This window comes from Macaca nemestrina, chromosome 9, assembly GCF_043159975.1.
Source record: "Macaca nemestrina isolate mMacNem1 chromosome 9, mMacNem.hap1, whole genome shotgun sequence".
NCBI classification, from domain to species: domain Eukaryota; kingdom Metazoa; phylum Chordata; class Mammalia; order Primates; family Cercopithecidae; genus Macaca; species Macaca nemestrina.
The window spans coordinates 87,274,611-87,292,876 of NC_092133.1; the positions used below are offsets into that span (position 1 = coordinate 87,274,611).

General features: G+C 41.9%; 1 protein-coding gene across 3 annotated transcripts in view; it reads right to left on the minus strand.

The window, feature by feature from the left end:
• Window positions 1-18,266, minus strand: part of LOC105486711 (WASH complex subunit 2A) — a 65,676-nt gene that overhangs the window by 9,261 nt on the left and 38,149 nt on the right. For all 3 annotated transcript variants that reach the window (XM_071070021.1, XM_071070020.1, XM_071070019.1), the window contains exons 19-23: window positions 17,763-17,894; window positions 13,986-14,155; window positions 10,283-10,385; window positions 6,047-6,199; window positions 4,361-4,543 (exon numbers count right to left, since the gene is read on the minus strand). In XM_071070021.1, the coding sequence (XP_070926122.1) occupies window positions 4,361-4,543; window positions 6,047-6,199; window positions 10,283-10,385; window positions 13,986-14,155; window positions 17,763-17,894 (741 nt within the window). The remainder of the gene's footprint in view (window positions 1-4,360; window positions 4,544-6,046; window positions 6,200-10,282; window positions 10,386-13,985; window positions 14,156-17,762; window positions 17,895-18,266) is intronic.

Sequence of the window (18,266 nt, forward strand, 5' to 3'; positions counted from 1 at the left end):
TCACGCCATTGCACTCCAGCCTGGGCAACACAGTAGGACTCCATCTCAACAAAACAAACAAACCAAAAAAACCAACTAACCAAAAACTTACTTCTAACAAAATAAATCACATTAGCAATAATTATTATTGTCATACATAAAAATGAGTTTAACACAGCAAGTAAGGTTAAACATTTCACAGCCATGGACAAACATTACAAAACCATACACAGTAAGAGACCGGGAGAATATATATCGAATTAATCATATTCACCGTGTGCAGCTCTCATTTATAAATAGGCTTGTAGTATTAGAATAACAAAAAAATTCATAACACATTTTTTGTAGAAATAAATATAGACGATTTCTTTGGTTAGATCTATAAAAAGGATTGGCAATCTATGACCTGCCAACCTCGTTTGCATAACATCACCAATGAGATTAAATTCATCTAACATAAAATCTACCCATTTACAGTATACAACGTAATGATTTTTTGGTATATTCAGATTTGTGTAACCACTACCACAATCTAAGTTTAGAACATTCTCATTACCTCCAAAAGAAACCCCAAACCATTAGCAGTAATTATCCATTCCTGCTCACTGCCACTCCCAGCCCCCAGTACCTACTAATCTACTTTCTGTCTCCTTCGATATGCCTATTCTGGACATTTCATATAAATGGAATCACATAATATGTGGTCCTTCATGACTGGTTTATTTTATTTAGAAAGTTTTCAAGGTTCATCCATGTGGCAGCATGTATCAGTACTTTGCCTTTTTTATTACCAAATAATATTCCATTGTATGGATATACTATATTATGTTTAGCCACTGTTTCCATCTTAAGGCTATTATGAATAACACTGCTGGGAACAATCACATTCAAGTTTTGTGTGAACATATGTTTTTATTTCTCTTGGGTATGTACCCAGGAATAAAATTCCTGGATTGTGTGGTAGCTCTATGTTACAAGAATTTGAAGAACAGCAAACTGTTTTCCAAAGTGGTTGTACTGTTCCACATTTGCAGCAGTAAGGAGAATTTCCATTTCTCCACATTCTTACCAACACTCGTTACTTCCCTTTTTTGTTTATTATGGTCCTCTTCTCGGGTATGAAGCAGTATGTCACTGTGGTTTTGGCTTCCCTGACACTGAGCATCCTTCCGTATGCTTTTTGGCCATTTGTCTATCTTCTTTAGTAAAATCTCTATTCAGGTGTCTGTCCTATCTATTTTTTTTCAGGCTAGAGTACAGTGGTGTGATCACAGCCCACTGCAGCCTTGAATTCCTGGGCTCCAAGGACTCTTCTGCCTCAACTTCCCAAGGAGATAGAACTATAGGAGCACACAACCAGTCCTGGCTAATTTTTAAAATTTTTTGTAGAGACAGGATCTCGCTATGTTGCCCAGGCTGGTTGTGAACTCCCGGCCTAAAGCCATCCTCCCGCCCTGGTCTCCCAAAGTGCTGGGATTACAGACACGAGCCACAATGCCTGGCCTATCCCTTCTGCCCTATCCCTTCTTTCATCTGGGCTATTTGTCTTTTTAATATTGACTTATAAGTCTTTTACATATTCTAGATCTAAGTCCTTTATCAAATACATGATTTGCAAATCTTTTCTCCCATTTTGTGGGTGGTCGTTTGACTTTCCAGATGGTGCCCTTTGAAGCACAATGTTTTTCATTTAAATAAAGTCCAAGGTAGCTATTTTTGTCACTTGTGCTTTTGGTGTCTTATCTAAGAAGGCTTTGCCTAATCCAAGGTCATGATAATTTATTCACATACTCTCTAGATTCTTGGAGTTGTACAGTTTTAGTTTTTACATTTGGATCTTACATTGGATCTGAGTTTGTTTATTAATGGGTCCAACTTCATTCCTTTGCATGTAGATAATCAGCATCCTGGCACATCTGCTGAAGACTATTCTCTTCCCACTGAAATATCTTGGCACCTTAAGCAACTGACTGTAAATGTGAGGGTTTATTTCTAGACTCTCAATTCTGCTTCACGGATCTACACATTTTAACCTTATGCCAATACCACCCTGTCTTAAAGTAAGTTTCGAAATCAGGAAGTGTGAGTCTTCTAACTTTGTTCTCCCAAGACTGTTGGCTATTCTTGGTTTCTTACACTTCCGTAAAAATTCTAGGATCAGCTTGTCCATTTCTGCAAAAAGCAAGCTGGAATTTTGATAGAGATTACAATAAATCAATCTGGGAAGGAAGTATTGCCATGTTACCAATATTAAGGTTTCTGGTCCATAATCACGAGATGTCTTTCCATCTATTTTAGGTTTTTAATTTCTTTCAATGTTTTGTAGATTTTAGTTTACAAGTCTTGTACTTCTTTGGCTAAATCTACTCCTAAGTATTTTACCCTTCTTGGTATTACTATAAAAGAAACTGATTTCTTAATTTCATTCATAAGCTAGTAATTGCTCATGAAAGTTACTGCTAGTAAGCCGGGTGTGGTGGCTCATGCCTGTAATCCCAGCACTTCGGGAGGCTGAGGCAGGTGGATCACCTGAGGTCAGGAGTTCGAGATGAGCATGGCCAATATGGTGAAACCCCATCTCTCTAAAAATACAAAAATTAGCTGGACATGGTGGTGGGTGCCTATAATCCCAGCTACTCGAGAGGCTGAGGCAGGAGAATCGCTTGAACCCAGGAGGCAAAGGTTGCAGTGAGCCAAGATTGTGCCATTGCAATCCAGCCTGGGGGACAAGAGTGAAACTCTGTCATAAAAAAAAAAAAAGAAAGTCACTAGTAGTAACTTTCATAAGCTAGTAACTGTTCATTCCTAGTTTACAGAACAACTGATTTTCACATATTGATCTTACTACATCCTTCAATCTTAATGAATATAATTATTTCCAATGGATGTTTTTGTAGATTCCTTAAGACTTTCTATATAAAAGATCATGCCATCTGCAAACAGTTTGTTTCACTTCACTTTTTCCTTTCCAATCTGAATGCCTTTTATTTCATTTTCTCACCTACATGCCCTGCTTAGAATCCCTAGTACAAGGTTGATTAGAATTACCAAGGGTGGACATCGTTGTGTTGTTCATGATCTTAGGGTTGAAACACATGCAGTCTTTCACCATTAAGTGTGATGTCAGCTGTGGGATTTCGTAGATGTCCTTTATCAAGTCCCTTAAGCTCCCTCCTATGCCTAACTAATTGAGTGCTTTATCATGAAAAGGTTTGGATTTTATTAAATGCTTTTTCTGCATCTGTTGAGATGATCATGTGCCTTTTAATTCTGTATTTTATTGATACAGTGTATTATATCAATTGATTTTAGATGTTCAACAAACTTTGCATTCCAGGAATAAATCTCACTTCTCATAATGTGCAATCCTTTTTCTATTTTGCTAAACTGGGTTTAGTAGTATTTTTTGTTGAAGATTTTGGCCTCTACATTCGTAAAGGATATCTGCAGCTTTCTGGTGATGTCTCTGTCTAGTTTTAATATCACAGTCATACTTAACCTTACAGAATGACCATCACTTGTTTTTTTTTTTTGAGATGGAGTCTCATTATGTCACTAGGCTGGAGTGCAGTGGCGCGATCTCGGCCCACTACAACCTCCAACTTCCCGGTTCAAGCAATTCTCCTGCCTCAGCCTCCCGAGTAGCTGGGATTACAGGCACGTGTCACCATGCCAAACTATTTTTTGTGTTTTTAGTAGAAACAGGGTTTCATTATGTTGGCCAGGATGGTCTCGATCTCTTGACCTTGTCACCCACCCACCTCAGCCTCCTAAAGTGCTGGGATTACAGATATGAGCCACCATGCCCGCCTGACCATCACCTATTTTTATTAATAAAACTTATTGGAACACAGGCATGCCCATCCATCTTCATGCTTCCTAGGGCCATTTTCATGCTGCCAATGGCAGAGCTAGGCAGTTATGAAAGAGCCCAAATAGCCTGCAAAAGCTAAAATAGTCATTATACGGTCCTTTATAGAAAAAGTTTGCTGACACCTAATCAGTATGAAAGGTTCATCTACAACACTTTTTCTTAAACTGAATGTTAGAAATACTTAACTGTACAGCTCCAGCCTAACTTCCCTTTCCTGTTGCTTACATCCCACAACTGGCCAAGGGGCAAAGCTTTGCTAGAAGGAACAACCAAGGTCTGTAAATCCCGGAAGAGGTGGGTGAAGTTCTAATCCCCTATCCTAACACTGCTACCTGAGGTAAGAGTTCCTCATTAAGATTTCCAAATATCTAATTACTGCAGAGAATCATTAACACGCTACAATGAAGGTTAAGATTCCTTCAGAAACTCAAATGACAGAACAACCACCATGAGATGAGAATCTTTTATCTCATCTAGAGACTTGAACTGCTATTGCTTTTTGCTTACCTTTCCTACTTCTTTCTGGGGAGCCTGGATAGTGTTTTGATCTTCCATTTTATCCTCTTCCTCATCAAACAAGCTAAGAACAGTTTTGGTTCTAGCCTTGGTTCCTTTGTCCAATGGGGATGATGAAGAAAATAAATCAGAATGCTTGACTGCTTCCTGAGCAGATCTAGTCAAAAGTCCTTCCTGAAAAGGAAAATAATAGGGGGGAAAAATAAGTAACACCTGGAAATAGAAATCCTATCATGGAGCATGCCAAGCTCCTCATTAATTCAGTAACTGCCACATTTGCATGACTCAGGGCACAGTGAATCACATCTGCTCCCAACTCTTGATTAGCTGCTCCAAGAGACGGTCTTGTACAATCATTCATAGTCAAAGATAATTTTTCCAAGCAGTTTAAGACCATGGGTCCCTCTCTCCTACCCAGTGACAGGACAGCTATGATCCTGATGCACACTGGTTGATCATGAACTAGGAAGAACTTCTAAGTGACAAAGATAACACAAGTGCAAATCATTGGGAGTGGACCATGAATTCGCAGCATTTAACTAACACATAAGCCTCAAGGGAAAATCTAATCGGGAAAATCCGACCCTCAAATTGTAGAAGGCTTACACTGTATAGACAATTGAAGAAGAATCTCTCAAATAATTCTAAAATGCAGCATTTATTCATTCAACAAGTAGCACATTTCAGGTAAGATACCATTGATTGAGGTACATCCTGATTTCAGAGTACTCAAACTATTTAAAAAATGCTTCTTTAAAGAAATACATAATTTATAACATAGTGCCTACTGTGTGCAAGGTAATATGCCAAGTACTACAGATATAATGGTGAGCAAAACAAACCAGGCCTAGTCCGCAAGGGGCTTACACTCAGTGAGGGAGAGGGCAGTATAGCAACCAGTCAGAGTCAAGTGTGGACTGGGACTGGAATAGGACAGGGGTCCACACACAGCCACTGGGAAGAGAATGTCACACAGGAATACAGGTACAAATGAAATGCTTGTATCACTGTAGCTCCAAGGAGCCTCAGCAGTAAATGCAAATGCAACGCTCTTCACACAGGCCCTGGGAGATTTTAGACCTAAGCAGCTGGACAGTGTATAAGAAAAGTTAAGAGAAAGAGAAAAGGCATATAGAGGCTGAAGGCAACCACAAGGCTGAATGCCCAGGCGTGGTCAACAGCACTACCCATGGGCCTCCTGCAAGAGACGGCAGACAGTCCAGGACATGAAAGCTAGTGTCTTAGAAAGAGTAGACACTTCGCTCTACTCTGTAATTCCTTGCCAATATCATCTAAAAGTAAAAGGATGCTAAACTAAGATCTCCTTAAAACTGACATTTAAATTCAAGTACAGCTGGGGACCAAAGGAGGACCAAGGGTAACAGGAACACTGCACAGAAGAGAACAAGTTAGAAAGCAAAGATGCCATGACATGACAGTAACCATAGAGACATGAGCAGGCACACCGCAGTGCGCACGTGTCTTGGAGAACGGCCGGGAGGAAAGGCCCTGCAGAGACTTCCTGCACTGTGGGGACAGACTGCTTGTCTGTGTTTTCAAATCTGTCTACAGATGGGCCATTTATTTTCTGTGGTCAAAAAACTTAAGGGGTTTTGTGTGTTTAAAACAACATACGAGAGACAAATGCGTTCAAGTATACAAGAGAAAAAAGTCCACCTTTTCTGACTCAGCCACATCAGTTCTCCCAAATTCTAACGACTCCTTGGCACTCTCAACCTTCTTATCCACAGGCTTTACTCCAAGTGGTGCCTCCTTCTCTTCTTCGTCGCTGAACAGCAAAGGTGGTGCCTCAGAGACAGTCTCTTTTTTCTACCAAAAGAAGAGTACATGACATCCACAACAATAAAAAAGTGTGTCTGACCAGCATGGCCATATACAGAACAAGCCCAAACCATCCTCTTAGGGCTTCAGCTAAATGTGATGAAGGAAGAGAGGACAGGATAGGGAAGGTGGCACCAAAAGGGAGAAGCAACAAACATCATCACCTGGGACTTGGGGATAGGGCACTTCACACCATCGCATCACCTGTATCTGTCTACTCGTGTCTGTCAACCCCCATGCCTCCCTCACTCAGATCCTTACCTCTGCTACCAGACGATTATGAGTCTCTCTCTCTCTCTGCCTCATTCCTCTTATATTTCAACTAGAAGACATCACCCAGAGTTGTCTTGCTAAAACAAGACACCTGCTGGATCACGTCCTCTCCCAACCCAAACCTGCACTCCTTGCATGAAGCAAATGACACTCAGCAGACACCCCATTCTATCCCTCTACTCATGTGCATCTCCTCATTCTTTACTGTTCCTTAAAGTCACTGCAAACTTTCAAACTCCCATGTCACGCTGCCCTCGATGTCTGTAGAAGCAAATCCTCCTCATCCTTCAAGCAAGGCCCCCACTCAGATGTCACCCATGGTCTCTGTTCTCTTAAGTGTCAAGTTGCTTTGTTGAATAAGCATATTTATCTCTCTACGTGACTCTTCCTTGACTTTCTTCCTAATTATATAACAGCTAGCACACATCTGTTTGTCCGTTCATCTGAAAGGACTATACACTATAATTCCACGGCCTGTCCCGGCGTTTTATACCAACTCAGTGTTCAATACAAGCCTGCAAGCACTTTAGCCCATTTCTCATCTCTTCCTTATCAGAGAGGCAGGGATTTGGGGACTAGGAAACTGAGGTTTGTGACTTACCCGGAATTCATGGCATCTTTGGGGCAAGTGACTTATCAACAAGTTCTTGAGAAAAAACTAAAGCTCTATCATAGTATAGTACAGATACAAATCATACCATATGACATGAGGAAGTGTGCTTTGAGGCAATGCCTAAATCAAGTTAGGAAGGCAGATTTGGGAAACTAAGGAAGGACATTGCTAATCATGATTTTAAAATGTGATGAATGAAGAAAGAAGAGAGCAAGGGAATTTTTAGTTAGGAAGAGATAAGTAAAGTGCAAAACCATTGAACTTCACATAAAAGAACACTGGAAGCTCATGAAGAATTTCAGAAGAGATAAAGCAACAGTGAAGTGATTAAAGGAAAACGCTTTTGTGGAACATCCTGGACTCACTGAAAACTACATAAAAATTCAATGCAGGCCAGGCGCATTGAAACCATTTTCTGTGGTTTAAGGACCTTAGTTGTATATGAAGGAAGAGTATGATTTGCCATACTTAAGTCTCTTTTTGTCTCCTCTATCAACTAGTTGCATTGAAATTTTTTTTTTTTTTTTTTTTTTTTTTTGAGACAGAGTCTTGCTCTGTCACCCAGGCTGGCGTGCACTGGCGAGATCTCGGCTCACTGGATCTCGGCTCACGCCTGTAATCCAAGCACTTTCAGAGGCCGAGGTGGGCAGATCACGAGGTCAGGAGATCGAGGCCATCTTGGCTAACGTGGTGAAACCCTATCTCTACTAAAGAAATACAAAAAATTAGCCGGGTGTGGTGGCGGGCATCTGCAGTCCCAACTACTCGGGAGGCTGAGGCAGAAGAATGGCGTGAACCCGGGAGGTGGAGCTTGCAGTGAGCCGAGATCTCGCCAGTGCACGCCAGCCTGGGCGACAGAGCGAGACTCCGTCTCAAAAAAAAAAAAAAAAAAAAAAAAAAAAAAAAAAAAAATTTCAATGCAACTAGTTGATAGGGGAGACAAAAAGAGACTTAAGTATGGCAAATCATATTCTTCCTTCATATACAACTAAGGTCCTTAAACCACAGAAAATGCTACGCAAAGTACCAATTTTCATCTTCTTGAAGGCAAGCTAACTACTCATCCTTGTCATGAAATTTACTTTCTGTTTTTCTTTTTTTTTTTTTTAGATGAAGTCTTGCTCTGTTGCCCAGGCTGGAGTGCACTGGCACAATCTCAGCTCACTGCAAAATCTGTCTCTCGGGTTCAAGTGATTCTCCTGCCTCAGCCTCCCTAGTAGCTGGGATTACAGGTGTGCATCACCATGCCCGGCTAATTTTTGTATTTTTAGTAGAGATGGGGTTTCACCATGTTGGCCAGGCTGGTCCCAAACTCCTGACCTCAGGTGATCCACCCACCTCGGCCTCCCAAAGTGCTGGGATTACAGGTGTGAGCCACCACGCCTGGCCAAATTTACTTTCTTGATAGGTGTCAGAAAATAAGGAAAGTCTGATGGAAAAAAAAAAAAGCAATTGTCTAAAATGGCTGCATCTTGGCCATATGGGTAATAGAAACCGGGCCTATGAACGAAAGCTGAACCTCGCCTGCAAGGCCAGAGTCTGTCGAATATCTCACTGACATGTACCGATTACAACCTGCCTATCAGATGAAGCACAAAGGCGGCATAAAATCAACCATCCCTCTCCTGACCCTGGGACCCCTATGTACTCATTAGGGCAAAAGGCTAATGAGTAAAATAAGTTAACCACATATTTTATCTTATATACAATGTCACTGAGCACCAATCAGAACTGTTAAGAACACCACCTTTGCTTCACTGCCCCCTTCTCCCATTTTCTATGTAACAGAAATGTATAAAGGCTGTGTCTCGTGTGGCACGCTCTGGGATGCGTTCTCAGTTTGTGCAGTCTCTTTACTGGGCTAGTAGTTCTCAAGCTTGGCTCAGAACAAAACTCCCATTACATTTTTTAAGTTCTCCTGACTGTTGTTTAACCTTTTGGTCAACATAGGCTTACAACCAAGTCACAATTAACTTACACGGAAATATCTTTTATTTACTATTGCCTAAGATGATTATCAAAAACGTGCAGGCTATTCAGCTACTTAAGCTGTGTGTCTTGACCTTTTGTTTTATTTAACAATCATAATTTCCAATAGGTTGAAAGAAGTTTTATAGCTCCAGAGGCTGCAAAATTCATTAATTTATTGTTCAGTTATCCTCCAGAGTAGGTTATTTATAATTTACAAAGAAAAACCAATCAGATCTCCTGACTCTTAACTGTACAGCCACTGGATGTCCTCAAAGGGCGAGACCCAAGGAAAGGCTCAGGAGCCCCATAGAAGCAGCAGCAGGGAACCTGGGGCCCAGGGTGGGCAGCGTGCTGGTCCAGGGCTGAGAGCTTCTGGCATAAGCTGTGCAACTCCATTTAACAGGAAGAGTCTTCTTCCACATCTCCTAGATATTTTTTGTTTGGAGTTTATTTCTAATTCCACAGTAATGCACAAATGCCTTCTTTAAAAAGGCATTGAGAGTATAAAGTCCCCCATTCCATACCTTTCCCTGGGTATAATCACCAGTAACAATGTGCTGTCAATCCTTTCAAGCTGGTTTCCAAGCATTCACATGTATTTCTTTTTTTTTTTTTTTTTTAATTTAAATGACACCATGTTATACGTGTTTATGCATCTTCTTCTTCTTCCTCTTTTTTTTTTTTTTTTTCTGGCCTGCAGTAGTTTTTCATCCCATAAGCTCTACCTTGGGTTTTTTCACCACTATATAGTATTCCACAGTCTAATTATACTAGGACCTGTGTGACCATTTCTCCACTGATGGAGTATAATGGCCTCAAGGTTCATGCATTTTGTAGCACATGTGAGAATTTCCTTTCTTTTTACTGATTAGCTAATATAAACCAGTGTTAGTACTTGACACACACTCATAAAAAGAATGATTTTGCCTTAACTAGCCTAGTCTAATGTTAGCAGAATTCCATGCCAATGGGGACAAGACTCTTCTAAGATCCAGTTTCTTGTTCCTACACCTGACACTGAATGATGGCTTTGCACATGTGCTTCTTCTGTAGAATACTATTAATCAGAAGATCTCTTTCTGAAACTAGGCAAATAAGGTCTTCCATAAGACTCAGCCTCCAAGGTTAGGCATGAAGAGCTGATTCGGGGAAGCACCACTACTGATGCAGCATAAACTCAAGGACATTTCCTGGGACAAAGAGATGAAGAATACCGTTGTTGCAGGAGGAACAGATGTAGGAGGAGAGCCAAACAGAGAGCCTCCACTATCAACATCGTCTTCAAAGAGGAGTGACACTCTCTGGGTCTTCTTTTGGCTACACAAACAAACAAAAGGTCAAATTAAGGAAAAGTGTGATGAAAAAAACAAACATAACAATATTTCTTTTAGACTGCACCTACAGGAACCCACCTACCACCCAAACACGAAAGCCATTAGTTGACCTTACACAGTTGAAAGCAAACAAGAAAGACCTTTGAAATAGATGAAATCTGTCTCCAGCAAATCACCAGCCTCTGTCCCTCACGTCTCAGGTTGCCCCTCTCCTCTTACTATCCAGTGCAGGTGCACCAGCTGTTACCTCTGCAAGGCACATGATGCCTGAGCCTTCCTAAGCAGAACATTCTCTGCCACTTCCTATAGCACAAAAAGAACCAGAGAGGACATGTCTATTTCCAGCACTGTCAGGAAGACGGTTGCCAAGAGAGATCACAGGGCCAGAATCAGCACTGGGAAATGACCCTGTGGCCTGGCTTCTATTTCTTTTTCTTAGTAGTGTTATTGAGACATAATTTATGTACCATAAAATTCACCTTTTATTTATTTTTAATATTTATTTTACTTTTTAAGACAGGGTCTTACTCTATTGCTCAGGTTGGAGAGCAGCGGCACAATCATATCTCACTGCAGCCTCAAATTCCTGAACTCAAGTGATCCTCCTGCCTTAGCCTCTCAAATAGCTACAACTACAGGCACACATCACCATGCCTGGCTAATTGTTCTACTTTTTTGGAGAGGTGAGGTTGCTCTGTGTTGCCTAGGCTGGTCTCAAACACCTGGCCTCAAGAGATCCTTCCATTTGGCCTCCCAATCAGTCAGGATTATAGGCATGAGCCATGGCACCTGGCCAAATTCACCCTTTAAAAGTGCATACTTCAGTGGTATTTTCAATATACTCATCGAGTTGTGCAACTATCACTACAACCTAAGTGCACAACATTATCGTGAGCCCAAAAAGAAACACCATGCCTATGAGCAATCACTCTCCATTCCCCCAGCCCCACAGGCCCTGGCAACCACTGATCTACTTTCTGTCTCTATGGTTTATCTATTTTATACATTTCATATAAATGGAACAATACAATATGTGGTTTTCTGTGACTGGCTTCTTTCAAGTAACATAAAATTTTCTAGGTTCATTCATGTTCTAGGATGCATCACTACCTTACTCTTTTTTATTGCTGAAGAATAGTCCATTGTACGGTTATACATTTTTTTATCCAGTCATCAGCTGATGGACATTTGGGTTGTTTACACTTTTGGCTGTTATGACTAAGGTTGCAATAAATACTCATGTACAAGTTTTTACATGAACAACTGATTTCATTTCTCTTATGTATATACATAGCAATGAAACTATTGTGTCATATGGTGACCTATGTTTAACATTTTGAGGCAACGTCAAACCATTTTCCAAAGTGACTATACCATTTTACATTCCCACCAGCAGTGTATGAGGGTTCCAATTCCTCCACATCCTCAAGCAAATTTCTTCTTGTGTGTATAAAGCTTCTTTTGAGATCTGATGAAGGTATGAATTATTTTCCATACATAAAACTTGACAGAGAACTTCAGGAACAATAGGAGGTAGGATATATCTGGAGCAGAGAAAGCATTCCTGAAAGCCAGGTATGGTGTGTGGCTGGAACCAGGACCCACAAACAAGATGGGACTCAGACTGCCAGATTTATGACCTTGTGTGGGGTAGGGGTAGGGAGTGCTCACGGGAGCAAGCTAACCTCGATACAGTGTAGAAAATGCTCAGCTGAGGGTGTGGGGGTATGAAGGTGGAGCCACGTCCGCCCTCCACTCCCTATTTCTTCTCTTTCTCATCTGTTTAAAGTCAGTGAAGGCAATCTTTTTTTTTTTTTTTTTGAGATGGAGTCTCCCTCTGTTGCCCAGGCTGGAGTGCAGTGGCGAGATCTTAGCTCACTGCAACTTCTGCCTCCAGGTTCAAGCGATTCTCCTGCCTCAGTCTCCCAAGTAGCTGGGATTACAGGAGCGTGCCACCACACCCTGCTCATTTTTGTATTTTTAGCAGAGATGGGATTTCACCATGTTGGTCAGGCTGGTCTTCAACTCCTGACCTTGTGATCCGCCCACCTCAGCCTCCTCAAGTGCTGGGATTACAGGCGTGAGCCACTGTGCCCGGCTGGGAAGACTTCTTAAGAAACAAGACTTACACTAAGGTTTGGAGAAGGTGGCCAGGCAACACAGAAAGAAGAATGTCCCAGGAGAGAGCAACAAAAATAAAGGAATGTACTATTTCCCTGCACTCACGGTGCTAACTGGTAACACCTGAATGCTCAGAATGTGCCAGCTATTGTGCTAACCATTTCACATTTAAATTCCATCTCATCATCCCAACAAACCCATGAGAGAAGTACTATTTCAATTTTTGCTTAACAAATGAGGAAACTGAGGCACAGGGAAGTTAGGTAACTTGCCCAAGGTGATTCAGACAGGAACCAGCAGAATCAGAATTTAATATCAAGTTTCCAGAGCCTATATTCTAAATCAGAAGCCAAAGATGCACCTGAGTGTCAAGTTACAGAGGCCTAATGCAGAAATGGTAATGTTTGACAAGATCCCAGTATTTGGAGACAGAAACCTGAGGTACTTCTGAATCTATCAAATGACAACCACACCAAAGCATAGGATTTACATGTCCAATCAGTTACTTCTTTCTGCTAATAACATTCAGTTGACTTTCAAAGCAATCATGTAAGGCTCTCAAAAGGAAAAAAAGTATTTGCAGGAAGTAATTACTGTAAACTAATCTGGCAGCATGTTACTCACAGCCCACACTCACTCTGAATGTTCTGCCAGCTTCAGTTCCAGCATTAACGTGGAGAGGCACCTAGGTGGCCAGCTATGGATTATCAGCCCCTGATGGGATACTGCAAAGCTCTGCAGGGAACTTCCTCCTAACAGGGTGTGTTAAATGCTGAGCAGATTTCTATTCAAATAACAAACTTTTTTTTTTTTTTTGAGATGGAGTCTCGTTCTGTTGCCCAGGCTGGAGTGCAGTGGTGCAATCTTGGCTCACTGCAACCTCCGCCTCCCGAGTTCAAGCAATTCTTCTGCGTCAGCCTCCTGAGCAGGTGGGACTACAGGCACGTGCCACCAAGCCCGGTTAATTTTTATATTTTTTCAGTAAAGACCAGGTTTCACCATATTGGCCAGGCTGGTCTTGAACTCCTGACCTCCTGATCCACCTGCCTCGGCCTCCCAAAGTGCTGGGATTACAGGCGTGAGCCACCGCAATGCGCCTCAAATAACAAACTTTTAAGTAATCCTGACCAAACCTGACAGATTTTAGAGTAGCCTGGAGAAAAATCACAAACGAAAGATACCAAACTATACTCAAATCCCTGACAAACAAAGAAAAAGAATACTTTAACGTTAAAAAAAAAAAAAAAGATGGGGGAAGAAATCAGATAAGGATCCACGAAGACAAACATTTCCGGGTACTGAGGGAAAAGATGGTGCCAGTGAAAAGCAAAGACATTCTCATTGGTGCAATGACTATGTGATCTGTGATTAGCAATTACCCAAGGAACTAGTTTGTGCATCCAATTCCTCTTCTTGTTACCACAGACACAGAGTGAGGGATTCTTTACGATGACTATCTCACCTGTCCTTAGCAATGGCAAACAGATCATCTTCTTCGTCTTCCTCAAAGAGACTTGTCTTTTTCACAGCCTTGGCCTCCTGGCCCTGGAGGGTCCCAGAATCCCTGGGTTCTCCTTTAGACCTGCTGTCAGATGCTGAGTGGGTCTGTGAAGCAGGAATATTCCACTGGTCCTTAAAACATAAAATATATATTAAAACTCCAGGCCAGGTGTGGTGGCTCACGCTTGTAATCCCAGCACTTTGGGAGGCCGAGGTGGGCGGATCACGAGGTCAGGAGATCAAGACCATCCTGGCTAACGTGGTGAAACCCCATTTCTACAAAAAATACAAAAAAATTAGCCAGGCGTGGTGGAGGGCGCCTGTAGTCCCAGCTACTCGGGAGCCTGAGGCAGGAGAATGGCGTGAACCCGGGAGACGGAGTTTGCAGTGAGCCGAGATCATGCCACTGCACTCCAGCCTGAGCAACAGAGCAAGACTCCAACTCAAAAAAACAAAAGTATATTGGCAATTTAGATTATAAAACATGGGGAGTAAAATAAAACTTATATTTGTTAAACTGAGTTGTATTTAAACTAAGCATTAAACTCAGTGTATCAGTCTTGAAGAAAGCTCATACCTAAGACTTTTCTTTGAACTCAAATCTAGACAGCTGGGTTCTCTGACCTCACAGAGCTTCTCATGATTTCCTCCTCCAACACCTGCCATGATGTCTCTTCCCACTATTGTTCTGCACTGTGTTACGACAAATGACTTGTCTATTTCAGGGGATCAACATTAATTACAGAGGCTATAAGAAGGAAGCCGAATATAAAAATACCAAGAACTCAAGAACTTCCAACTCCAGAGGAGAATGATATTTGAATTTTAAAAATCCTAAAGCAGATTACAAAAAAAAAAAGTGTCAAAATTCATGCAACACACATGTGAAGAAGACACAAAGAAAAACTGCTAGTAATCCTTTTACCACAAGTCTGAATGTGGCCTTCAGAAAGCATTTAAGGAAATTCCACTAGGCTATGCTCACACCCCTTCAAATCAAAGAACTCCCAAGCACTTGCATAAGTGCTCTGATCTCTGGAGTCTACAGTCTTGCAAATCCAAGGGGAGGCCACAAGCCAGCAGCAGATTATGCAGAATTTCAGGCCCCACCCCTACTTTCTGAATCAGAACGTGCATCCACGTGATTTCTTAAACATTACAGCTTGAGAATTGCTCGTCAATGTTTAGCAGTGACTAAACACTGGAATCCACTGGAGAGCATCACCAAACTCCAATGACGAGGCTGTACCCCAGACTGATGAATTCAGAATCTCTGGAGCTGGGATCTGCTGTCAGCACTCCTTAGGTCTTTTTTTTTTTTTTTCTTTTTTGAGATGGAGTCTCGCTCTGTGGCCCAGGCTGGCGTGCAGTGGTGTGATCTTGGCTCACTGCAACCTCTGCCTCCTGGGTTCAAGTGATTCTCCTGCCTCAGCCTCCCGAGTTGCTAGGACTACAGGCATGTATCATCATGCCTGGATAATTTTTGTATTTTTTATAGAGACGGAGTTTTGCCACGTTGGCCAGGCTGGTCTCAAACTCCTAACCTCAGGTGATTCGCCCACCTCGGCCTCCCAGAGTGCTGGGATTACAGGCGTGAGTCACTGTGCCCAGCCTGTCAAGTCAGCATTCTTTTAAGTTCCCCATGGATCCCAGTGAGCAGCCGAAGTTGAGAGTCTTTGTTCTAGGAGAAACTTGTCCAACCCATGGCCCAAGAGCCACACACAGCCCAGTATGGCTTTGAATGCGGCCCACCACAAAACTGTAAACTTTCTTAAAATATTATGGGATTTATGCATGAACTTTTTTTTTATTTTTTTAGTTCATCAGCTTTGTTAGTGCATTTTCTGTGTGACCCAAGACAGTTCTTCTTCCAGTGTGGCCCAGGGAAGCCAAAAGACTGGACGCCCCTGTTCTAGAACCTTGGTTATCTTTCCTGTGCATGTCTTTTTGCTCCAAGCTTTAGCTAATGTTTTTATTTTCCCTGAACCACTTTCATACTCTAGCAGAGGCAACTACGCTGATGTCCGGCTGTTACTACAGAGGGAACAACCACTGACAATGTTTAAAAGAAAAAACTGGATAATCCATCATAAATTCAGACATCTGAGTAGAAAACACAAATTATATATGCTTGGGAGTTCCTTGATGTGGAGGTGTGAGCATAGCTGGGTGGGATTTCCTTACATGCTTTCTAAAGGCCAAACTCAGACTTTTGTGGTAAAAGGATTACTAGCAATTTTTTGTTGTGTCTTGTTCACATGTGTGTTGCATGAGCTTTTTTCTTTTTGAGACAGTTTCACTTGTTGCTCAGGCTGGAGGTGCAATGGCGTGACCTCAGCTGACAACCTCCGTCTCCTGAGTTTAAGTGATTCTCCTGCCTCAGCCTCCCGAGTAGTTGGGATTACAGGCATGCACCACCATACCTCACTAATTTTTTTGTATTTTTAATAGAGACAGGGTTTTTCCATGTTGTTCAGGCTGGTCTCAAACTCCTGACCTCAGGGGATCTGCCCGCCTTGGACTCTCAAAGTGCTGAGATTATAGGCATGAGCCACCACCCCCCGCTGCATAAGCTTTTAATACATTTTTTTTGCAATCTGCTTTGGAATTTTAAAATTGCTTTCAATAAGAACATGAACTTATATATCCAATTCACCCCCTCCTAACTTGCCTACAATGTTAAAATAAAGAGGAATTATCATAACACAGGAAGATGTTTAATACTCAGGATTTTTAATATCATCATCTTTAAAGTCTTTTTCTGCACAGCTAAATCTGATTCCCTGGTACTACATCTGATTGAGTTAGTAACTAAACCATTTTCACTATTGTCTTTGGTAATATCTATCCAGATCACAAACAGAAATATTGGTAAGACTCCTTCAAAAAGGAGTTTAACCTCAACAGGTAACTCCTACCATGTTCAGCTATAGTTCTAAATTAATGAAACACAGTAGTCATTTAACAAGATACTACTATATATGGTCACTGGGGTATACGGGACATGCTACGTCAAAATATGACACCTTGGCATCTGAGAAGCAGAAAGGTCTCTCTGACCTTTCCCTGGCCCTTCTCCCCTGCAGCAGGCCATAGAAGAATCCTCCAACCCTCTCGGGAGTAGGTCATAAGACCTTCATTCCAGTCCTCCCTATTCCAAGAGGAAAGGAGCCTCCTTATTTGTAAAGATGCAGAGAATCATCTGACCACACAGGCCTTGCTGAGCTCCCCCAGCTTATTCCCATCAGGTCACACCCCTTTCATCTCATGGTGCTTCTCCAAAACTGTCCGCTTCTTCAACAGACAGCATACAATTGACACAGGATTTCCTGTTGCTCTGAGTCTTCTTTTCTGAAGGCTCCTGTGTCAGGTAAAACTTATCTTCAATAAACTTGCACACTTTTCTCTGGTTAATCTGTCATTTGTTATAGGGGACTTGACTATGAACCTAGCGATGGGTGAGAAATCATTTCTCCCGTAGCCAGCCTAACTCATTAGAAGGAGCATGTACTATCGTGCGGGACTCATACTTATTCCGAACCATTCTGAAGAGATTCATCTTTAAATTATATATTACATTAAATGTCTTCCTTCAGAAAAGACAATCTTGTGAACATCGCCTTTGGTGACTGAATGTCACTAGATATAAAACAGGTAGAAAAAGAAGATACTTGGGATGGCTTTAACTCTTAAATCCCATCAAACACTCCCCTCTTCTTTAGGAGAAACCTCGGCTCACCTCCTCATCGCTGCTGAACAACAGGGCAGATGCTTTCTTTTTGGAGAGCTCGGAGGGTTTTGCTTTCTCTTGTCTCTGAGCTTGTAGAGACAATGTCTGCTGCTTAGCAGCTGTACCCCCAAAAAGATTATCCTAGAAAAGCAAATGGCAGAAAGGTAAGACAACTTTATAAACAGAAAACACAGGATGTCTTCCTACATCAAACTGTTAGGAAGTAAGTCTCCAGTCAGGTATACAAATAACACCTCTGGCGGGGAAAACCCACAAAATGCTAGTAAATCCCTAACTACAGCCTTTTCCCACTGCACCCATAGAAGGGAAAGAGATTACCATAGAACTCGAAGGCAGAACAGCTGGGAAGAAGCAAGAGGACAACATGTGAATGAGATCACGGAGTACAAGGAGAAACTGAGCCCCATCCAGTCGCCCTGTGGGCAAGTGCCTCTCTGCTCATTTCAGGGGGTTACAACCTGCAACGGGCATGGGAGCCCCTGCAGCAGCCAG